General features: G+C 33.3%; 2 protein-coding genes and 1 pseudogene across 5 annotated transcripts; 2 read left to right on the plus strand and 1 right to left on the minus strand.

Annotated features, from left to right (window-relative positions):
- Positions 1-798: 798 nt before the first annotated feature.
- Positions 799-21,605, plus strand: LOC112715250 (small ribosomal subunit protein uS13c-like; the record flags this gene model as incomplete). 4 transcript variants are annotated; one of them, XM_072204641.1, is given in 7 exon segments in its annotated part: positions 799-917; positions 1,668-1,799; positions 1,869-2,093; positions 20,436-20,495; positions 21,041-21,175; positions 21,245-21,469; positions 21,549-21,605. In XM_072204641.1, coding segments are annotated over 5 exon segments (567 nt in total), but the record flags the coding sequence as incomplete, so codon positions are not given.
- On the minus strand, positions 12,003-16,436 carry LOC112715247 (malate synthase, glyoxysomal-like; annotated as a pseudogene).
- Positions 21,606-21,615: 10 nt separating the features above from the next.
- LOC112715252 (small ribosomal subunit protein uS13c-like) lies at positions 21,616-24,010 on the plus strand. Its single transcript, XM_072204645.1, has 5 exons — positions 21,616-21,726; positions 22,474-22,608; positions 22,678-23,021; positions 23,145-23,381; positions 23,643-24,010. Exons 1-3 carry the CDS (start codon positions 21,655-21,657, stop codon positions 22,918-22,920), a joined length of 450 nt encoding a protein of 149 aa, XP_072060746.1. The 5' UTR covers positions 21,616-21,654; the 3' UTR covers positions 22,921-23,021; positions 23,145-23,381; positions 23,643-24,010.
- Positions 24,011-24,535: the final 525 nt, after the last annotated feature.

Consider the following 24,535-nt stretch of genomic DNA (forward strand, 5'->3'; position numbering starts at 1 on the left):
CGAGTGAAATGAGAAGAACCGGTTGATTGTAGAAAGAGAAAAAGCTTTTAGCTTTTTTTGAAGTTAAAGATTGGTTTCTGATATATATTTAGTGGTTCTAATATTTTATATGCTAAAGTTTTTGCTTCTTTTATGGGTTGTTATGTTAATATAATACATTGGAACGAGGAGTTGTGTTGAGACAATTTTGCTTCTTTTGGTTTTAATTTCTATTTATCTCTTCTATTTAGCAGCAGAGAAAGAAGAAGAACAACTCGAGCATGGCACAAACGCTAGCGATGCCTATAGCTCCCTCTCTCGCCCTAATCTCAAACTCCAGACCTCTTTCCAGAGCTGTCTATTTCCCTGTTCTCAACCCTCCCAAGGTAACATAAAACAAACTCTACCTTACATTTTCTGAAATTTGTTTGTTTACTTTCGAATTTTTGTGCTCAGGTGAGAGAGTTAAGCATAGAGTGCGCTCGAGTTGGCGGAGTGGAGATTCCGAACAACAAGAGAATTGAGTTCTCGCTACAGTACATCCATGGAATCAGAAGGAGCAGAGCTCGCAAGATTCTCTGCGATATAAGCATGGACAACAAGGTCACTAAGGATCTCAGCGAAGAGGATCTCATCACTCTTAGAGATGAAGTCTCCAAATACGTCATTGAAGGCGATTTGGTTAGTTTCCTTTCGCTTAAACCATTCAATTAATTAAGAAGAAAATTTAATTTATTGATGTGTTTATTGATTTTCTCAGAGGAGGTTTAATGCGCTGAATATAAGGAGATTGAAGGAGATTCAATGTTACAGAGGATAGGTAGATAGGTAAGTTTGCTGAAGAAGGCAAACGAAATATCAGTGCTATGCGTTGCCGAAGTCGCACTCATCATCTTCTCTACCAAAGGCAAGCTCTTCGAATATTCCAGCGATCCCTGGTTCATACCTCTTCATTCTCCCTCTCTCTGACCCAATATCACCTTTACTTAATTTCACTGCTCATAACTATACATAATATGGATCTTGATTAATTAGTGAAATTTTAATTTCTGTGTGGAAATTACTTAATTCAGAACGCCACCGATTATGTGTTTTCATCTGTTTCACATTAAGAGTACTGTCCACATGCAGTAGTAGGAGTATATATGCTTTTACATTTCCTATTTCCTCTTATATATATGCTTTCTGTGTGTAACAAACTCTGCTTTATGCTTAATTAAATTCTATTAGCTTTCATATTCCTAATTAAGATAGTATTTTGTTGAACCAGATTGGGGTTGGGTGCTTATTAGAGAAGCTAATAAGGCTAATAATTTGAATTTCCTCATATAAAGCTGAAGCTTGCCGGACTTATTTTTCTTCTTGCTTATATTTATATAAATTATATTTAATTTGTTCTTTTTTTTGTGGTTTAGTAATGTTTTTTTTTTGAGATAATGCATATTTTAGAATAAGTGAAATGAGAAGAACCGGTTGATTGGAGAAAGAGAAAAAGCTTTTAGCTTTTTTTGAAGTTAAAGATTGGTTTCTGATATATATTTAGTGGCTCTAATATTTTATATGCTAAAGTTTTTGCTTCTTTTATGGGTTGTTATGTTAATATAATACATTGGAATGAGGAGTTGTGTTGAGACAATTTTGCTTTTTTTGGTTTTAATTTCTATTTATCTCTTACTTCTATTTAGCAGCAGAGAAAGAAGAAGAACAACTCGAGCATGGCACAAACGCTAGCGATGCCTATAGCTCCCTCTCTCGCCCTAATCTCAAACCCTAGACCTCTTTCCAGAGCCGTCTATTTCCCTGTTCTCAACCCTCCCAAGGTAACATAAAACAAACTCTACCTTACATTTCTGAAATTTGTTTGTTTACTTTTGAGTTTGTGTGCTCAGGTGAGAGAGTTAAGCATAGAGTGCGCTCGAGTTGGCGGAGTGGAGATTCCGAACAACAAGAAAATTGAGTTCTCGCTATAGTACATCCATGGAATCGGAAGGAGCAGAGCTCGCAAGATTCTCTGCGATATAAGCATGGACAACAAGGTCACTAAGGATCTCAGCGAAGAGGATCTCATCACTCTTAGAGATGAAGTCTCCAAATACGTCATTGAAGGCGATTTGGTTAGAGTATTTTTATAGAATACGGATTTACTCAAGATGAAGAAGCAAGAACAGAGTTGAGAGCAGTAGATGCGTGGATGCTGACTGACAAACCTTACTCTCATCAATCCATTCATTCGGTAAGCTTCAATCTCCATTCCCAGTTCTTCCCCATCTTGGATCTGTTTTTGGCTATGATATCTTGGTGTTTCAGGTTTCTTTCTTTTCCTAACCCTTATTGATATAGCTACCTGTGCGATTAGGGTTCATGGAAAAGGATGCTGGGAACAAATTTTTTTTGGTCTGATTTGTCCGATTCATTTAAAGATCGGTGGTAGTTCTCAAGAGGAAATCAGCCTAGGCTTCATGTCACTCTGCCGTTCTCTTATCTTGGGAAACAACAAGTTAGGTGGGAATTTTTACGGCGGCCCTGTCCTTTCTCTGTCCCCTTCCATCATGTGACGTGTTTCACTGTTCAGTCCGAATTTCCTGTGATGTAGGTATGTAGTGGTTATGACTTATTTCAGATTCTTTGATATTTGTTTACTTTGATACTCAAGTTTCCTTTCAATTAACAAGATTTGTTTTTGTCCCTGTTTGGGCGTTCTTTTCTGATTCTATTTTGAAAATTGGATTTTTTGTTTCGATATAAGATGTTGTGTTCCAGTAACAGTAATTGTTTTTGGTCCTGTTTATCCGTTCCCTTCTGATTTCCTTCTGAAAATTGGGTGGTTTTGTTTGTATTGCTGCTTGTGTGATAGATGAAACAAATGAACTATGCTTAGTGTCAACTGATTCAAAAAAGCTCCTCTCTAATCTCACCCCCTGGAAGGAATGTTAGAAGATAACACTTAGAATCATCGGAATGAGGAGTTTAATTGATCATAGGGAGGAGAATGAAGAACATGCTTTTCTTCGGCTTCTAATAATGGATAAAGAAGTTAGTTATTATAGCTATTTTGATAGTTTTGTTGAATAAGTTTATAGGTGTGTAAAAATAAGTTAGTGTATTTATAGGATGCAATTGTATTCACTGGTTTATTGTTTTTTTTTCTGGTTTTCTGATTTTTATGGTATTTTATCTTCTTGATCATTTACTTTCTAAATACATATTTTGTTTTTCTCTTTTATTTATTCCTTTTTTCCTTGTCTGAATCTTTTTTTCCTTCTGTTTTCTTGGGTGTTGAACTAAAACCCGTGTCTATTTAAGTGGTGAAGAATTTAGTGGTTGGTGTTCATATCCATTATTTTCTTTTGCATTGTTAGTGTCTAGAGAAAATGAGCTATTTGGGTGTAGGTGTTAGTCCTGGAACAGCTCCAATGTACCATAGCACAAACCTGAAATTGTTGGATAAGAGGATCAAGATAGCTGAGTTGGTGTTAAGGTTTATGATTCTTGGTCTTGGAGTTGTTGCAGCTGTTCTTATGGAACTGATTCACAAGTGAAGGTGTTTTTCTCCTTTGAGAAGGAAGCTAAATTCACTGATGTTAAGGCTTTGGTGTAAGTATCTATTTATCTATGTTCTATGTTAATTTCTAGCAATAAAAGTGTTGCATGTTTTGTTGTCCAAATTCGTTAGTTTTTGATGGATTAAAAAACTTTGCAGATTCTTGGTAGTTGCTAATGGTTTGGCTGCTGGATACTCTTTGATTCAAGGACTCCGTTGTGTTGTGAGTTTGGTTAGGGGAAGTGTTCTCTTCAACAAGCCCCTTAGCTTGGGCCATTTTCTCTGCTGATCAGGTACCCTTCTATATTTGAAAGATCACATCCTACTTTTTTTTGTTGTCTTATACATTGTGGTCAAAACACAAGATTATCAAGATTCATCAACATCTTGCTTTTTCCTCAAGCATTTTGTTGCCATATTGATTAATATCATTTATTTTTGTTATAAATTCATGCAAAGACATAATAAAAAAGTAATTTGTCATTATGTCCATAGTGATATAACCTGAGTGGCAATATATATTTTTTTTCTGGTTTTCTTATTTTATGGTATTTTATCTTCTTGATTATTTACTTCTAAATACATATTTTGTTTCTCTCTTTTATTTATTTCTTTTTTCCTTGTCTGAATCTTTTTTTCCTTCTGTTTACTTGGGTGTTGAACACTATAATTAATAAGTGTTGTTGTTCTGTCTTTTTTTTCACCATTTGCTTCAGATTGGAGCTATTTATCTCTTATATTTCTAACTGTTGTATATGCCTTTTTATGATTTCAATTTCGAAAAACTATTGTGTTAAAACAGTGGAAAATTCTTTAAACCCTAAAGAATTGTGTTATTTCGATCTGTTTTTGCTTTCCCTAGTTGAAGTGCGAAAAATTGTGTCTTGATTTCGTCCTGGATTGTTGCAAGTTGCTATTCCTTCCCTTTTTTATGATGGGTTTTCTCTATTTTGTGTTTCAGAGAGCCTTGACTTCTAATATTTTTTCTACCTTCCATTCTGTACGGAGTACTCTTATAAATTAATTACTTCAATTGTATCTACTATATCATGATTGATCTTAATTACTTTCTTTTCTCTTGCTCAGGAAGCATAATTTCTGCCTTCCTGTTGTTGCCCCCAGTGTAAGTTTGATATATTTCGCCTTCATTCTTAACTATCCCTTTTTATGAGGCCATATTTTTGTCATTTTTTATCTGTATCTGATCTTCCTAGAGTAAAAAGGAATCAAGTGCCTCAATTAGGATGATGCAAAACACTTAATTCATTAGTATTGCTTGTGCTGTTCTATCATTGGGTTTTAAGGTTTAACGGGTTTCATTGATATTTAATTTGATTGTATGGTAATTAGCTAATTTTAGGTACTTAATTACTTTGGTTAGATAAAGATAACTCTTTATTTACTTCACTTCCTAATTGATTAATTTTTATTTGGAGATTAAAGAAATATACCTGTGTTGTACATAGATGCATACTTCTTTTAGGTTTGTTAGTTAAGACCTGGCTAATTTTTTGGTTCTAGCAGCAATTGGAACAGAAGCATGTGAAAAAAAACACAAATGAAAGTGACACACATAATAAGATCTATATACAATCCATATAAAAACACTTCAAATGCTCTCTGAATATCCTAGAAATTGTAGGCATCAGATTGGATTTGGTTTTCTAATATGTAATTCATAGTAGCTTTGAATAATTTTGATTCTTTTTCTGAACTCTGTCTTCATGAAGAGAGATTCTTTTTCGATTTTCTGTTAGGTTCTTCGTTTTCAGTATGCAGTGATTTTATTAGAGTTTGCAATTGTGTTCCTGATTTCCCATTGGGGTTTGCGTGTTTTAAATCTGAGTTTTGTAATTTTCCGTTGATTTTAATACTCAATTTTCTATAATGTACACTGAACTATTGAGCTATTAATACTCATACACACTTGATTTAGGGTAGGATTTAGGGAGGGAGATGATTTGTGGGAGTGATTGCTGATTGGAATATGGGTCAAATTGAAAAGCTAGATTTGTGGTCATGGAGATGTCTTTTTGCTTTCATTATGGCAATTGTGAGGTGATCCAATAGCTTCGACAGGTTAGTAGGCATTAGATTTATTTAAGTTTTCTTATGATGTATTCATTTATTGGGACCCTTGCTCTATTGGGTCTTTCTTTTCTTCAATTTGTTGTTGGAAAAAGCTACAGCAATAATATAAGTATAATGTCTAAAATTAGTTTGAGTATTTAAAGTATATAACTATAAGTTCTGAAATAAATTTAGAAATAATGAAGTTTATTACAGTGCACAAAATGAGTTAAATAAACATTATTATTAGAAAACTGTCTCGTGGGATTGCTGATAATTTGGATGACCCAAAATACAAGCATTACAAATATTGGTCTAACCCCTTAGAAACAAGGTGAGATCCTATACTTAATTGCTTTAGTAAACATTTTGTAGAAGTTGCACACAAGAAGACTGCCAATCTAGAATTTGACTATTGTTGGCACATAGCTACTACGTAATTAATCATTTTATTACCTTGGTTTGGGGCATTGATAGATTCCTGCTTTTGCTATCTTCTATAATGTCGTATCCTGCTGTCTTTTAAAATCCGTAGTTTATTCATACTACTTCTCTTTATGGTTTGTGTTATATTTTTGTCCTGCTGCTGCAGATTACCACATGCTCCAAATATGGAGATTTACTCTATGTATGGGGTCGGGATTCCAACGTAAAGAGTCTATGTTTATAAGTCAACCTTCCAATCGGAATGCTACATTCCGTTTCAGATTGACACATCAGCAATTGATGGAGATGAGGACTCTTTTTTAAAGGATGGAGTTTATAATGCCAATTGGGATGAAACCGTTCCTGTTTTAAGCGCTGGTTTCATTTGTGCAAGAGGTTGGCGGGAAAAAACCCGCTTTAATCCTTCAAGCATCTAAACGTTCGTAAGGGAGTATGAAGACGCTGCTCCGGCTAATCTTCTCGAAGGAAGGGGAACCCAGAGTGGTGCTCATGTTGATATATTGGAGAACTTTGCACTTATTGAAGATATTATACGAGTAGCAGCAGGGGCCTCTGGTGAGGACTTAGGTAGACATAGAGTTCACTCAGATTTTCAAAGGGTTTCAAAATATTAACTCTCAGTGCAATAAATGTTCCGGCTGGCAGTTGTTCCTTTATTAAATTATTTTTTACTTTTCGGATTATAAATACTCATTGTTACCTTAGTTTAACATGAGTATTACCCATGAGGTTATAAACAGTTACCCATGAGGTTATAAAGAACTGTTGTTAGGAATTAAATGGAATGTGCACTAATCTTTGATCATTTTAGCATTGGTATTGTGACACCAAACTAATCATTTCTATGTGTTAGTGAGTTTTCTGAAATGTTACCTGTTCTATATGTTTGTGTTTTGGATTAATTTTAAGACACTTATCAGTTGTATCATATTATTAATAATTTCCTCTTTTGGTGCATGTGTTTGTCTTCTTTTGATAGTGTTCCTACTAAGGCATATACTTAAAGTGTTGACAAGGATATGTGTATACCACAAAATCAGTCATGATTTTCTATTCGATTGATTGTTTTTTTATTGGATAAAGTAATTTAAAAAACATTTAGATCTTATTAGTTCTCTCTCGTGTCAATTTGAGTGTCAATTTGAGAGTCAAATACGCAATTCTCTAAATACACAATTGTGATATTAATGGCACAATTATAAATAAAAATTTTTAACAAGAAAAAAAATTTAGGACACCATGTATTATTAACGTATATTAGAATAACATTAATTTATAGATATTTGTTTGAATCTACATAACAATATAATTTTGTTATTTTAAAACACAAGGAGTTGTATTAACATTATACGCATAATCAAATTATTAGTTAATAAGTTGTTTTCGAGTGGATTAATAACTTCGTTCACTTATCATATTTTTCAGGCTCTTGTGATTCAATTCGAACAGTTTACTTATGAATAGTTGATTTGCTGTAGAATATGTTTAACTATATATTTTATAATAATAACTCTGTTCTTATTGTGTTAGGATAATTACTTGCATTTGAGATCTTAGGTCAATAAATTTGCGACTTGCGTATGTGTATGAAATTTTTTTTAAACTTGATATTATTTGTTAAGGTTCAAGTATGAAACTAAAGCAATTTTTACTCTTTTGATTACTGATGATTTTTCTCAATTTTGACTCTTATTTATCTCAATGTTAGAAGATTTAATTTTATGCATTTGAATAATAATATATTTTTGTTGTAATACGTGAAAAACCCTATAAAATCTTATACGGTTCAATTTCAATTGCTCCCTTCCTTAAATTTTAATGCGATGAAAGAATTCTTTTTATATACATAAATTATATTGGTTTTTGTTCTTATTTATGTTTATCTTCTTAATTGTGTTGTTTATATTTTTAAGTTGTATTTGTTGTTGCATAATTTATGAAGTTGAACAAGATACAATGTTCTATGAGACAGGATTTCTATAGCCAATTCTAAGACGTGCTCATCAAAATTAATGTTTTGAAAAGTAACGATACTTATGCAACTATGAAGAGTTAGGAAAAAATACTTATGTATTGAGTAGTGATAGAGTAAACAAATCTGTTACATTTAGTTAAGAATTAAACAACAAAAGTACTTTTTATTAACTTAAAAAGTGACAATCCAAAAACATTGAGAAGAACCGAAATTATTGCACGGGTCTTCTGCTAGTATATATATATATATATATATATATATATATATATTATATATATATATATATATATATATATATATTGTGTGTACTCTATAATTATTTTGGGAATGGGCACTAGTGTCCTTAGCCGTCTTAGTGTGTTACTATAGATTGCAATAATAGATTCTGATAAGGCTTTCTGATATGTTTTTTTTATTATATCTTTTTTATTCAGATAATATTAATTTTATATTTGAATCTATTGTAGTAATAGAGTAAATATATATATTTTCCTTTAGTTTATTGGAATAATAATAATATCTGGTATAGCATGCGTCATGCTGCCAAAACACTTATATCGCTACCAGAATAGATGATGATTCAGCTGTATTTTTGTTATGCAGTTAGTCCATACTTTAAAAAGGTTCCTGTAAAGTCGATACTGATTAATGAACAAAAGAAGTTGGTAGAAATGTAGAAGTAGAATGGTAATTGAGGTTCAATATTTATCATGGATTAAGAAAAAAGCCTCCTCTTTAAGAACACAAAATCTAACGTTTGGTTCTTTTCCTGGTCATAGTTCTAACTTCTAAATTATTCATGATTACTGCATTTGATGGGACAGACACATGTTTTTGTTCTTTTGGGCTTACACTCAACCAGTTCCTGATAAAAGAGTTACTACTAAGCCCTGATGCAATAAATCAATATTAAGGCCCAAAGATATTTAAGGTTTGGGTTTTCATAACAAGGCCAAAATCTGAATAGGTCGTTTCGGAGAAGAAGTACTTCAAACAAAAAAATGAAAAGAAACGCTTCACAAAGAATTCTCTTCTAGCCCATCATGGCATTGTCCAAAAAAAAAAGAAAAGAATTCTCTTTATATTAGAACGTTTTTTGTGTGGAACTCGTAATTATTGAGAAACACTCTAATGCCTCGCTGATTACTACAATGGCTATGTGATGTATCAATGTTTAGATTGTCACCAAAAGGGGTGGCAAATGGGCCAAAATTTACCGAGCCAATCTTTGAAATTTGTCAAAAAGGATGAGTAAGGTTAAAAATTTAATACTGCTAAATTTAGAATATTTGTCTAACTCGTACCGCTTAATCTGTGAGTTTTGATGGAACGGGCAGATTTTTATGTTGGGTTAGATATTTTTTTGTCCAGTCTATTTTTCATTAATCTGTGAGTTTTGCCCATCGATTCGCTTCTGTCGTTATGGGTGTTGTACTTCGCCAAACTAGGATTTTTGAAAAATCCAAATCTAGCTCCCACCGTACCAGATTTGCCTGACCTGCTCCCTTTTGGCAACCCCTCCACCCTCTTGCCATTAGGGTCAACCCCGGTCTCCTTCCATGCTTGATTTCGCCATTCAATAGACGTGGCTCTATCCAATTAAGCTGGCAAATTATCAAACTGAGCCACCTCCAACTCTGCTTGAATTTTCTTTTTGAGTCTATTTGCAAAGATGCACATGAGAGCCTCTGTTCCCAGGTTTCTCTGCGTTCGAACTGCAGACTTAAACTCTTGCTTATACTAAGCAACGTCCTCCACCTGTTTCACCTCTAGTAACAGAGCCATGGGGTTGAGAGCAGCTCCAGGTTAAAAACATTTCAATAAGTCCTCTTTGAATCGTCTCCATGTCTAAAATGGTGTGTATTCTTCCCACCACTCCATCCATGCGAGATCCTCTCCCTCCAAAGCAAGAGTGACAAAGTCCATTCTTTCTGCCAGAGCCACCTGGGTGATACGAAAATACCTTTCCATCTCACCAGCCAGCCATTTACATCATCTCCCGAGAAGATGGGAATGTCAAGCTTCCTGGTAGGCTCAAATCTCCTCTGTTCTGTTTCACCTTCATTATTGCCGCCACCTCTGCCTTCTGAACCTTCTCCATCTCCCTTGTTTCTCCCTTCAGCCACGTTTCTTCCCTGGTCATGGTGTTGTTGTGAAAGCATTTTCCTCACCTGTCTTAGTAGGTTGGTGGATAAGAGTTCAAATGATCGGTTTTGAGTTTCCAATGAACGATTCTGGCCTCCCTCATCTCCTCCATTTGCTTCTCCAAAACTTCCAACCTTGACTTCATGGCAGCTCGCGTGGAAACCATGCATAGAACACCTAAGATCGGTGCTCTGATACCAGTTGTTACACTGGTATTTATTTTAATAGAAATACAGAAATACAATAGAATAGTAAAAGATAATAGAAGAATTTCGAGAGTTCTCTTCTCTCCTAGCCTAGACCTTTCCAAATCTTTTCCTACCTCTCACCTAATCAACTCCTTTTATTGCATTCCCTAAATTAATTATCATAATTAGCATTCAACTCATATGATTACACATTTCTCTTGCCTTATTATTCCTCTCTTTTCTTTATTGCTTCTTCTAGATTAATGATAAGGTAAAGGGATTATTTTCTTTCCTTTTTAAGCTGCCTTGGCTACTGACTCAGCATTTTCTCTCTCTCTCTCTCTCTCTCTCTCTCTCTCTCTCCAGGGTATGTAACACTTTGTTGCTGCACTTTTTTCCTCCTCTTTCTATTGATTTTGCAGTACTCTATATATTTTTTAGAAGGTAAAATAAGAAGGAAAAGATGAATAAGAAGTAGAAGAAGATGAAGAGGAGAAAGAGGAAGAGTTTTGAATTATGCAGAATTTATCAGTACAAATCCACCGAAAATTTTTAAACAATACACCTAAATATCTTAGTTTTACCGCGAAATTTACTGCAACTACACAAAAATATTTTCTCTAATGCTGTATTTTTTTCTTCTTTTTTTCCTTATTTCTGTTTTTCTTTTAGTTGAATGAATGTAGGTTCATCCTCTTCCAAGTAATTTTGTAGCATTATGTGTTTCTTCTTTTTTATTTGATTTTTTTTTCTTTTATTCTTGTTAAGAAAGAGTAAAACAAGAAGAAAGTTGAAAATGTAAAACAAGAAAAGAAAGATGAATAAGAAAAAAAAGGAAGAAGATGGTGATGATAATAAAAAAAAGAAGCATTAGAAGACGAGGAGGAGGAAGAAGAAGAGTTTCGAATTATGCAGAATTTATCAGTACAAATTCATCGAAAATTCTTAAATACACCTAAATATCTTAGTTTTACCCTAAAATTTGCTGTAACTACACAAATTGAGAAAATTTTATGGCAAAAATTTTGGATCAGGCAACGTTATTAATATAGCAAAATTTCTACGATAACGATAACAATAACGATAACGACGATACATATAAGACGACGACGATGCTATAACAATGATGATCATGATGATGAAGATGATGGACGAGAAGGAGAAAAATGAATAAGAATAAAAAAGTCCAACGAAAAAAGGAGGAGGAGGAGGAGGAAGAGGTGTAAGAAGAAGAAGATGACTATAACAAAAGAGAAAAAAAAAGAGAAGAAGAAGAAGATGACGAAGTGTAAAGAGAAGAAGAAGAAGGAGGAGGAGGAGAAGAACTTGGCAGGTCGCGTGAATGTAAATGACTTGTATGTGTAAATAACTTGTATATGAAGAATAATTGATTTAGAAAATGCATGAACATGCTGTTATTGAAGCTGTAGAATCTTATCCAGAAGCTTCTATTTTTGGGTTGGCTTTTGATTGGGTGTAAGTTTTGAACCAACTCCTATCTAATTGATGAAAATTTTAGCTAACCATTATATTGGCTCATGACTTGCTCCTATCCCCTTACTGAATCCACGAGGAAGAAAATCTTGGAGTTATCATTCTAAAACTAGGTTGCAGAAGACTGATATGGTGAGACTCATAACTAATCTTGGTTACGGGGTTTAGTTTCTGCTCAAGCAGATAGCAATGTTCCATCTTTATTTAAAATAGCAACACCTCAACTTTCCCTTCTCCTCCTTTTCTTGTGTACATGATAAAACAACAAAACCTTATCCCACTAGGTGGAGCCGGTTTCTTGTGTACATAAATATAATGAAAATATAAAGACTGAATTAACGTCTTACATAAGAGTATAAGACACCATCCAAACTAACAGCAAACTATTAGACATAATGAAGCATTTCAAAATTCAAAGCTTTGCTGGTCCCTTGGGGTGTTGTATGACTATGTAATTGTAGGCATCCAGGGTTAGAAAATCATCCAGTGTTGGAGCAGTGCACTGCCTTTTGAAGATCTTGCAAGCCTCCTTATACATTCCCTTCTTGAATTTATCTTTTCCCACTTCACTTTCAATCCTAGCCATCTCTTCCTCAACCACTCGGCTGAAGAGCTCCTTGCTCACTCTTACTCCGAGTCCATCCCCATCCAACTCCACTCCATACTTGATCCACTGCCAGTTCTGCACCCTGCTAATCTCAGCAGTGGCAGCATCTTCCATGAGGTTGTAAAGAGGAACTGAACCAGATCCAGTGAGCCATGCCGCCACATACTGAATACCGACACGTGTATTCAAGCGGAGACCATCCATTATACGTACACCTCTAGGTATTTGCAAGAGGTCTTCTTCAGTTATGCTTGCAGCATCATCCCGCTTCGCGTCCTTGATCTGATTAGGAGCATTGCCCATGTTGTTGTTAAAAACCTCCACGCAGGCTGGTATCAGACCAGGGTGTGCTGCCCATGTTCCGTCGTGCCCTGCCTTTACTTCTCTTAGTTTGTCCTTCCTTACCAGTTCCAGTGCTGCCTCATTAGCAGCTGGATCATCTCTAATTGGAATTTGAGCTGCCTGGTAAAGAATATAAACTTAAGAAACATTTTCAACAAAAAACCACCTTCATGTATGGCTTGCCTCAATTTGGTTTAAACAGTTTCAGCTAAATTTTCAATCTAGCCTTGTGATTGTTATCCTTAATGTTCAATTTGATACTAGTCAGTTAGCATCTACATTATATAGTCCATATACCCTTCACTTAAAAGTTAGAACTACCACTAGAAATTAAGAATGCTGCATAGTAGTAAACTCTGGTCAGCTTCAAAATTTCATGTGAACTTAACATGTTATACTTTGATTTCAATGCCATCATCTTATTTTCCTGTCCAAGCAATGAAAACATGTTTGTTAAAGCCATATGCAATTTTGACATTAGAGAACTTATTCTTGTAGTGAACCAAATTCAGAGAATGGATATTGTCATTTCTATTTTTATTCCTTCACTTTTTTCTACAAATTCATGCAAACATACAATGCAAAAGTATGTATGGAGTGACATTATAGAAAAAGAGTGACATTACCATTTTCTCCCAAATTTATCACATATACATACCATGCCTCCCATAGCATGCACGCCACGCCTATGACACGTCCGGATGAGAAGGTCAGAGTAGCTCTTCATGAAGTGCTGACTCATGCCAACAAGAACCCTGTCCGGGAGCAGCCGATCCGGGTGAGCTTGGAAGGTCTTGACATAACTAAAAATGTAATCCCAACGGTCACAGTTGAGACCAACGGAGTGGTCCCTCAGCTCATGCAGAATTTCGTTCATTTGAAACACAGCAGGAAGTTTTTCAATCAGAACAGTGGCCCGTATGCTTCCCCTTTCTATGCCTGCCATCTTCTCTGCCCTCTCAAACACATTATTCCATATCTTAGCTTCCCTGTCAATCACAAATTACTTGTTTGATTGTATTCTATATAAACTCCTAAACATAAAATCTCTAGCTTTCAGCTAGAGCTAGCTTTGTTCTTTACCTTGAGTGCTCCATTTTTGGAAGATAGAAGAAAGGGCCAAAGCCTGCACCCTGAGTCTGGCGGAACGGTGCATGATTGTGGTAGAAGTAGAGGCCGAAATCAACAAGGCAACCGGTTGCTGGTTCACCATCAATGAAAATATGGGCCTCGGGTAGGTGCCAACCTCTTGGTCTGACAAAAAGCTTAGCTGTCTGATCGTTGAGCTTGTAAACCTTGTTCCTGGCTTTGTCGTTGAAGGTTATAGTCCCAGCCACTGCATCCTTCAAGTTCACTTGACCCCTCATAAGATTCTCCAGCTTGGTGAGAGTGCATCTTCAAAATCAGCCTACAAATCGAAATTTTAACAAACAGCAACTTTTCATTGTTTTGGTTCCAAATCTGAAATGTTATTTGAACATCACCCCAACATAAACACAATCTCTTATGAGAAAGTCTAGGGACGAGCACATTTATTAAAATTTAATCATTATTTAATAAAAAAAATAAATAATTTTATATTATTATATAAATTTTCACACTATTAAAAATACTAATAATGATTAATTGATAATTACAAATCACAAAAGTTGTTAGTTTTATCACTTCACATCTCTTATAAGATAGGAATATCTCCTCTTAATCATTATCCTGGCCCATCTTCATAACTCCTAAAATATCTAAAAATCAAGTGTACTGGTAAAAAAAATTCTTTTTTGTAAGAGCATGCGTGGAGTGACGATTATACAATTTACGTATAGTATAGTGTTTGTTTTTTTAAAGAAGTACTAAATAAATGTTTGATATATTGATTTTGGATCAAACTCCTCAAAGGGAGAGAATTAATAAAATAATAAAGTGAAATATTAATCAGTTTTAAATTAAGATAATAGAGTTTACATGATAAGAATTACAAATTCAATGATGATTATTGATTTATCTCTCATTTTATCATTTAATTAATTTCTTCACTAATTCATTCATTTTAGATATACAATATTGTTGACTTATCCATTATCTTTCAATGAATAGAATATAGACTCTACTGAAATCCAATCCAATAGTAAATAATGAATGAGTCGACACATTTTATTCCATGTAAAATGGATACCCCATCGTAAAACACTGCAAATGCGCATAAAGATGTGTTGGTAATTAGTACTAACCATAAAGACTTTAGCTCCAGAGTTGAGAGCATTGATAACCATCTTCCTCTCCACAGGTCCTGTGATCTCTACCTTCCTATCAGCCACAGCCGGTGGAACCGGTGCACACACCCACTCCCCTTCCCTTATGTACCTCGTCGCCGGATCGAACCCCGGCAGAGCCCCTTCATTGTACCTCCTCTTTGCCTCTTTTCTGCACTCCAGAGCATACCTTATATGGCTCCTGAACTCACGTTGCAACTCAGCAACAAACTTCAGAGCATCCTTTGTGAGGATTTTTGCAAACTCCTCATCATATCTTCCCCGAATGTCCACTCCTTCTGGAACATCATAGGACGGATCAATCTTTTTCACTCCTTGTTTGGGATATCCATAGGTTCCAGTATCCATCCCTTTCCTTTTTTTGTTTTATTAACCTTTGTTTCCCCTTCTACGTGCCTATAGTAATAGTATTGGTTCTTGTATGAAAATATGGAATGTGTCTTGAGGGGAAGGGCTAGTTAGAATTTATAGAGCCAATAGAGAAACGGGAGCAAGTTGGATAGGTAATGTTACGAAAACAATCAGAGTCATCATACAAACCGATACAAAATAGAAATGAATTATCTCAATCAAGGTTCTGAAAACCGAACCGGTCATCGAATCGTTTTAGTCACTGGTTCACTGGTTTACTGGTCCAACCGGTCTAACCGTGGTTCAACCGAAAAAATCGTTCCTTAATAAAATAATAAATAAATTATAAATAAACATCCTAAGGTATCTTTCAAATTTAAAACCCTATATAACATATCACCAACTAAATGTAATTAATCATCAAAATACTCAAATACTTACAGCAAATATATTGGCAATTAACATAATTATACTTTCATTAAAAATAGTTGAATTGAATTGCAGTGCACAAGTTAAAGACAGAGAATATTGCCTTAATGTAGCTAAGTCAAAAAGTAAAACAAAACAGGCCCTTTTAATTCTTACGCTTGTAGGCTTCAATATAATCATTACCATACAAAGAAACTTTCTTGAAGGGATTTATGGCAACCAAAATAGGCCCTGCTTTTGTCTGAATTTTACAAGATATGATTAACAAGGTTAAATTAAAAGAATATTTTTCAGTTGTCTCAGTGAGTCCAGCTAGATAGAACAAACATCACTGTGTACTGTGGTAATTCTAGATCATATCTTACTTTTCTATCAGGCAGTGAAACAACAGACTCAGTTCCAGAAGATGTTATTATCTTCACCAGCTCCCAATTCCTATTTGAAAGTTGAAGCCAATACTGAACCTTTGAAACAATGAACTTCAGAAGTAAGGGAAAGAAATAGAAAATACTAAGCTATCCATGTCTTACTAATAATAGAATAGAAAAACTCAATCTCTTAGAACTCAATAATTACATCAGTTATCCAACTAAATAATTGCATCACAGTTATCATAACCTGATTTCAAAGCCTATAAGCAAAGTGAAATTAAAAACATGAGACATACAATAAATCAAAATTTTTGTAAATTTATTAATAATTTTATTTTAAAAAAATAAAATTAGATTATTTAATTAAATTAATATACTTTTAATTTATGTATTTGAGTTTTATGTCTATTTTTATTATTTTTTTAAATTTTTTATTTTCTCTATTTAATATAATAAATGACATATTTTAAATCAATAACAAATAACATATTTTTAAATTAATTTTATAAATTAAATATTATTATAAAATTAACACTAAATTATATTTAATTTTTCATATAGTTTTATGTATTTTTTATTATTAAAATAATAAAAATTATAATATAAATGATAGTAATATCAGTTATTAATAAAAATTATTATTTTATTTTTAAATCAATTTTACAAATTTAATGCTATTATAGTATAACATTGTTTACATTAATAAATTTTGATATTTTTATTTTATTAAAAATTTAAGACTTTGTTTTGTTGTATTATATTATTTAATTTGTAATAAAAATAATAATAAAAATAAGTCATCTTAAAATTTTTGAGAGATAAATATTATCAAAAATAAAATTAATTTTTTAAAATATTAAAAAATAATTTATAAATTATAATTAATTTTATATAATTTAAATAAAAAATTAATTTTAAAAAATTCTATTTTTAGATAAAATATTAATTTTTTAAATAAAAATTTATGTGCAAAAACTAATTTTTTTATGTACAAACTGATTTTTTTAAATTAATTTTTTATTTAAAATTAAATTGACTTATTAACCTAAACAAATTTTTTTATTAATCAAAGATCAAAATTATTTTTTGTTAATTTTAATTATATATAATTTTACATGTTAATAATAAATTTTAAAATAAAATAATTATATTTATAAATTTTATTTTAATATAAATATTATTATATAATTTTTTATTAAAATTTTTTGCTCTTTCAAATTTTTTTTCAAGCTCCGGCGACTATTCTCACTCAAATAAAAAATTTGGCAAACGAAGTATTTTGGAAAATACTTACAAAGGTGGCACTATTTATAGTCGCTATCGTCTCTTTTTAGTTTTAGTAAAAGCACGCAAGAACTTGATCACATCGTCTGCTAGTGTTAGCAGTCAGGGACGGTTCTATTTGTGGGGGAAAGTACAATTTGAAATTTTCTTCAGTAATACATTATGATAATATTTATTTGTTTTTATTAAATTAATAAATTTAATTCTATAATAATTTTTTATTTAATTTTATTTTAATATTTAATAGTGAGAGAATTCATATTAAATATATATTATAATAATTAATTTTTAAATTTGAATGAAATTAATATTTTTTATTAAAAATTAATTCAAAAAATATTATTTATTTATCGGTATTTTTTTAAATTAGCTTTAGTTGTTTTTATAATATACATTAATTAAAAGAATTCTTTAACTATAAATATTATTAAAAATGAATTATATGTGAGACAAATTTTTAAATAATTATTTAATAATATTTCAATTGTATTACTAAAAAATATTTAATTTTTTAAAATATAAAATTTAAAATTTAAATTTTAAATTATATATTATTATTTAAATTATTATTTTACTGTTTTAATTTATTAATTAAATATTTTAAACATTAATCATATTTTATAATAATCAAATATAATTATAACAACTATATTATATATACACAAAAAATTACTTGTATAAAATATAAAATATAAAATATATATTAAAAATATATTAATATATAATAAATAATTTAATAATTAATTATATATATATATAATATTTTTATTATAAAATTGTTAACATACTATACATATTTTATTGTCACTAACAAAATTTTTTGGATTTATCAACTGTTAGTACTCATCCACTGAGAAGCTGAAGAATTGGAACATAATGATTTTTTATTTCCCAATTAACAGAGCAAGTTAATCTTATATGGATTCTATTTAAGTTTGAACTATATATATCTACTACTTGTATAATTGCCGTGGCTCATGAAGCCAGGTGTCGCCCTCATGTTATTTTGAAATAAAATAATGAAGAATAGATTGTTAAAGGTAAAGGTTATTCTATTCTCTCTGTTTCTGCGTTGCTCCTTCTCTCTCCCTTCTAAGCTTCTCACTCTCTGTCTCTCCTCCTTCCTTCATCGTGTCAGTGTATCAATTTCTCTATGGATCTCCTTCTTCCCGGTAAAAGCCAGCAGAACCCGCTGTTTCAAACCCTAAACCCTACCCCCTTTTCCATTTTCACTCTCAGGCATAGAACACATCAAAAGCCGAAACCCAACCCGCAAAATTCTAGGGTTTGTGTTTGCGGTTCCATAATGTCTCAGAACGGGAAGCTCATCCCAATCTCGACCAGCACAGCACCAAGCTCCTCAACCTCACTGATCTTCAGCGCATCGATCCCTTCGTCGAGGAAATCCTCATCACCGCTGCACACGTCACCTTCTACGAGTTCAACATCGACCTCTCCCAATGGGTTCGTTCCTTTATAATCTCCTTCGTTTCATCTATTCCATTCTCTATCTCTCTCTAACGCTTTCTCTCTCTTCTTTCTGCGATTACCGTTTGCAGAGCCGCAAGGACGTCGAGGGATCCCTCTTCGTTGTCAAAAGGTCTACTTTTTGTTCCTTTTCCTTCATCATATCGCAACAATTCATGAATTCCACGATCCGATTGCTTTTTGTTTGATTTTCTCTGATTTAAACAAACGAAATGAACGAAATTCAGTTTTCATTCCATTCATATTTGATGTGCACACAGAAATAAAAAGCATAGCTTGGATCTACTAAGTCATCAAGAACAGATGAAAAGATTCGGACATCACCTTAAACTATTGTTCAGTGATAAGAAACCATCACAATCTCAGACAAAACAACTCTGCAGAGGTTTCTGTCAGGTAAACACTGATAAGATTTGTTCATTCTTAATGGTTTCAATATTATATATGTTGTTGGGTTTTTGTTTCAGGGGACTAAGGTTGTTTCTCCAAACCAAGATGATTTTGCTATGATTTCACCAAGAATTAAACTCAGATGGGAGGCACCTGGCTTATCTTGAGAGGGGTTTCTAAGGATGTGGCAAAGTACAAGATCATTATTGTCCATGGTTTTGGAAGCTCCAAAGAGATGAACTTTCTCGCACCCCAAGTACAATTACTCATTCCCTTTCAACTTAAACAGAATAGTAGTACTATACAATTACGATATTCATATGCTGAATAAGGTTACTCAACGTGTATATATACATATATACAGGAACTAATAGATGAACTAGGCATATATCTGCTGATCAGTTAGAGTTAGGACCACAGTTCTATGTCATTGGAGTCTCAATGGGTTCATATGCTACATGGAGTTGCCTTCAGTACTTACACCACCGGTACAGAATTACAACCTTCCATATGGATATATAGATTGCAAGACAAAATAGTCTATTAGGATTTGTTTGATAAGAGTGAAATTGATAAGAGATTAATTGAGTATCCAGCTGGATTTTGATCTGAGATTGCATCGCAGTTAGGGAAACAGAAATGAGTTCAGAACGTCTACAAGAAAATTAAGTTAAATAATTTTTCTTCTTGCTTATATTTATATAAATTAGATTTATAAATAATTTTTCTTATTGCTTATATTTTTCTTCGAATTTGTGTGCTCAGGTGAGAGAGTTAAGCATAGAATTCGCTCGAGTTGGCGGAGTGGAGATTCCGAACAACAAGAGAATTGAGTTCTCGCTACAGTACATCCATGGAATCGGAAGGAGCAGAGATCGCAAGATTCTCTGCGATATAAGCATGGACAACAAGGTTACTAAGGATCTCAGCGAAGAGGATCTCATCACTCTGAGATGAAGTCTCCAAATACGTCATTGAAAGCGATTTGGTTAGTTTCTTTTCGCTTAAACCATTCAATTAATTAAGAAGAAAGTTTAATTTATTGATGTGTTTATTGATTTTCTCAGAGGAGGTTTAATGTGCTGAATATATGGAGATTGAAGGCAAACGAAATATCAGTAGTAGGAGTATATATGCTTTTACATTTCCTATTTCCTCTTATATATATGCTTTCTGTGGGTAACAAACTCTGCTTTATGCTTAATTAAATTTGATTAGCTTTCACATTCCTAATTAAGATAGTATTTTGTTGAACCAGATTGGGGTTGGGTGCTTATTAGAGAAGCTAATAAGGCTAATAATTTGAATTTCCTCATATAGAGCTGAAGCTTGCCGGACTTATTTTTCTTCTTGCTTATATTTATATAAATTATATTTAATTTGTTCTTTTTTTTGTGGTTTAGTAATGTTTTTTTTTTTTTGAGATGATGCATATTTTAGAACGAGTGAAATGAGAAGAACCGGTTGATTGTAGAAAGAGAAAAAGCTTTTAGCTTTTTTTGAAGTTAAAGATTGGTTTCTGATATATATTTAGTGGTTCTAATATTTTATATGCTAAAGTTTTTGCTTCTTTTATGGGTTGTTATGTTAATATAATACATTGGAACGAGGAGTTGTGTTGAGACAATTTTGCTTCTTTTGGTTTTAATTTCTATTTATCTCTTCTATTTAGCAGCAGAGAAAGAAGAAGAACAACTCGAGCATGGCACAAACGCTAGCGATGCCTATAGCTCCCTCTCTCGCCCTAATCTCAAACTCCAGACCTCTTTCCAGAGCTGTCTATTTCCCTGTTCTCAACCCTCCCAAGGTAACATAAAACAAACTCGACCTTACATTTCTGAAATTTGTTTGTTTACTTTCGAATTTTTGTGCTCAGGTGAGAGAGTTAAGCATAGAGTGCGCTCGAGTTGGCGGAGTGGAGATTCCGAACAACAAGAGAATTGAGTTCTCGCTACAGTACATCCATGGAATCAGAAGGAGCAGAGCTCGCAAGATTCTCTGCGATATAAGCATGGACAACAAGGTCACTAAGGATCTCAGCGAAGAGGATCTCATCACTCTTAGAGATGAAGTCTCCAAATACGTCATTGAAGGCGATTTGGTTAGTTTCTTTTCGCTTAAACCATTCAATTAATTAAGAAGAAAGTTTAATTTATTGATGTGTTTATTGATTTTCTCAGAGGAGGTTTAATGCGCTGAATATAAGGAGATTGAAGGAGATTCAATGTTACAGAGGATAGGTAGATAGGTAAGTTTGCTGAAGAAGGCAAACGAAATATCAGTGCTATGCGTTGCCGAAGTCGCACTCATCATCTTCTCTACCAAAGGCAAGCTCTTCGAATATTCCAGCGATCCCTGGTTCGTACCTCTTCATTCTCCCTCTCTCTGACCCAATATCACCTTTACTTAATTTCACTGCTCATAACTATACATAATATGGATCTTGATTAATTAGTGAAATTTTAATTTCTGTGTGGAAATTACTTAATTCAGAACGCCACCGATTATGTGTTTTCATCTGTTTCACATTAAGAGTACTGTCCACATGCAGTAGTAGGAGTATATATGCTTTTACATTTCCTATTTCCTCTTATATATATGCTTTCTGTGTGTAACAAACTCTGCTTTATGCTTAATTAAATTCTATTAGCTTTCATATTCCTAATTAAGATAGTATTTTGTTGAACCAGATTGGGGTTGGGTGCTTATTAGAGAAGCTAATAAGGCTAATAATTTGAATTTCCTCATATAAAGCTGAAGCTTGCCGGACTTATTTTTCTTCTTGCTTATATTTATATAAATTATATTTAATTTGTTCTTTTTTTGTGGTTTAGTAATGTTTTTTTTTTTGAGATAATGCATATTTTAGAATAAGTGAAATGAGAAGAACCGGTTGATTGGAGAAAGAGAAAAAGCTTTTAGCTTTTTTTGAAGTTAAAGATTGGTTTCTGATATATATTTAGTGGCTCTAATATTTTATATGCTAAAGTTTTTGCTTCTTTTATGAGTTGTTATGTTAATATAATACATTGGAATGAGGAGTTGTGTTGAGACAATTTTGCTTTTTTTGGTTTTAATTTCTATTTATCTCTTACTTCTATTTAGCAGCAGAGAAAGAAGAAGAACAACTCGAGCATGGCACAAACGCTAGCGATGCCTATAGCTCCCTCTCTCGCCCTAATCTCAAACCCTAGACCTCTTTCCAGAGCCGTCTATTTCCCTGTTCTCAACCCTCCCAAGGTAACATAAAACAAACTCTACCTTACATTTCCGAAATTTGTTTGTTTACTTTTGAGTTTGTGTGCTCAGGAGAGAGAGTTAAGCATAGAGTGCGCTCGAGTTGGCGGAGTGGAGATTCCGAACAACAAGAAAATTGAGTTCTCGCTACAGTACATCCATGGAATCGGAAGGAGCAGAGCTCGCAAGATTCTCTGCGATATAAGCATGGACAACAAGGTCACTAAGGATCTCAGCGAAGAGGATCTCATCACTCTTAGAGATGAAGTCTCCAAATACGTCATTGAAGGCGATTTGGTTAGAGTATTTTTATAGAATACGGATTGACTCAAGATGAAGAAGCAAGAACAGAGTTGAGAGCAGTAGATGCGTGGATACTGACTGACAAGCCTTACTCTCATCAATCCATTCATTCGGTAAGCTTCAATCTCCATTCCCAGTTCTTCCCCATCTTGGATCTGTTTTTGGCTATGATATCTTGGTGTTTCAGGTTTCTTTCTTTTCCTAACCTTTATTGATATAGCTACCTGTGCGATTAGGGTTCATGGAAAAGGATGCTGGGAACAAATTTTTTTTGGTCTGATTTGTCAGATTCATTTAAAGATCGGTGGTAGTTCTCAAGAAGAAATCAGCCTAGGCTTCATGTCACTCTGCCGCTCTCTTATCTTGGGAAACAACAAGTTAGGTGGGAATTTTTACGGCGGCCCTGTCCTTTCTCTGTCCCCTTCCATCATGTGACGTGTTTCACTGTTCAGTCCGAATTTCCTGTGATGTAGGTATGTAGTGGTTATGACTTATTTCAGATTCTTTGATATTTGTTTACTTTGATACTCAAGTTTCCTTTCAATTAACAAGATTTGTTTTTGTCCCTGTTTGGGCGTTCTTTTCTGATTCTATTTTGAAAATTGGATTTTTTGTTTCGATATAAGATGTTGTGTTCCAGTAACAGTAATTGTTTTTGGTCCTGTTTATCCGTTCCCTTCTGATTTCCTTCTGAAAATTGGGTGGTTTTGTTTGTATTGCTGCTTGTGTGATAGATGAAACAAATGAACTATGCTTAGTGTCAACTGATTCAAAAAAGCTCCTCTCTAATCTCACCCCCTGGAAGGAATGTTAGAAGATAACACTTAGAATCATCGGAATGAGGAGTTTAATTGATCATAGGGAGGAGAATGAAGAACATGCTTTTCTTCGGCTTCTAATAATGGATAAAGAAGTTAGTTATTATAGCTATTTTGATAGTTTTGTTGAATAAGTTTATAGGTGTGTAAAAATAAGTTAGTGTATTTATAGGATGCAATTGTATTCACTGGTTTATTGTTTTTTTTTCTGGTTTTCTGATTTTTATGGTATTTTATCTTCTTGATCATTTACTTTCTAAATACATATTTTGTTTTTCTCTTTTATTTATTCCTTTTTTCCTTGTCTGAATCTTTTTTTCCTTCTGTTTTCTTGGGTGTTGAACTAAAACCCGTGTCTATTTAAGTGGTGAAGAATTTAGTGGTTGGTGTTCATATCCATTGTTTTCTTTTGCATTGTTAGTGTCTAGAGAAAATGAGCTATTTGGGTGTAGGTGTTAGTCCTGGAACAGCTCCAATGTACCATAGCACAAACCTGAAATTGTTGGATAAGAGGATCAAGATAGCTGAGTTGGTGTTAAGGTTTATGATTCTTGGTCTTGGAGTTGTTGCAGCTGTTCTTATGGAACTGATTCACAAGTGAAGGTGTTTTTCTCCTTTGAGAAGGAAGCTAAATTCACTGATGTTAAGGCTTTGGTGTAAGTATCTATTTATCTATGTTCTATGTTAATTTCTAGCAATAAAAGTGTTGCATGTTTTGTTGTCCAAATTCATTAGTTTTTGATGGATTAAAAAACTTTGCAGATTCTTGGTAGTTGCTAATGGTTTGGCTGCTGGATACTCTTTGATTC

This window comes from Arachis hypogaea, chromosome 10 (assembly GCF_003086295.3).
Source record: "Arachis hypogaea cultivar Tifrunner chromosome 10, arahy.Tifrunner.gnm2.J5K5, whole genome shotgun sequence".
Taxonomy (NCBI): domain Eukaryota; kingdom Viridiplantae; phylum Streptophyta; class Magnoliopsida; order Fabales; family Fabaceae; genus Arachis; species Arachis hypogaea.

Bases quoted from the DNA above. Each gene is read 5' to 3' on its own strand.
- LOC112715252 (XM_072204645.1), top strand. From the start codon at position 21,655: ATGCGTTGCCGAAGTCGCACTCATCATCTTCTCTACCAAAGGCAAGCT. The intron at 21,727-22,473 runs GTTCGTACCTCT...ACTTCTATTTAG, and splicing joins GAATATTCCAGCGATCCCTG to CAGCAGAGAAAGAAGAAGAA. The intron at 22,609-22,677 runs GTAACATAAAAC...TTGTGTGCTCAG, and splicing joins CTGTTCTCAACCCTCCCAAG to GAGAGAGAGTTAAGCATAGA.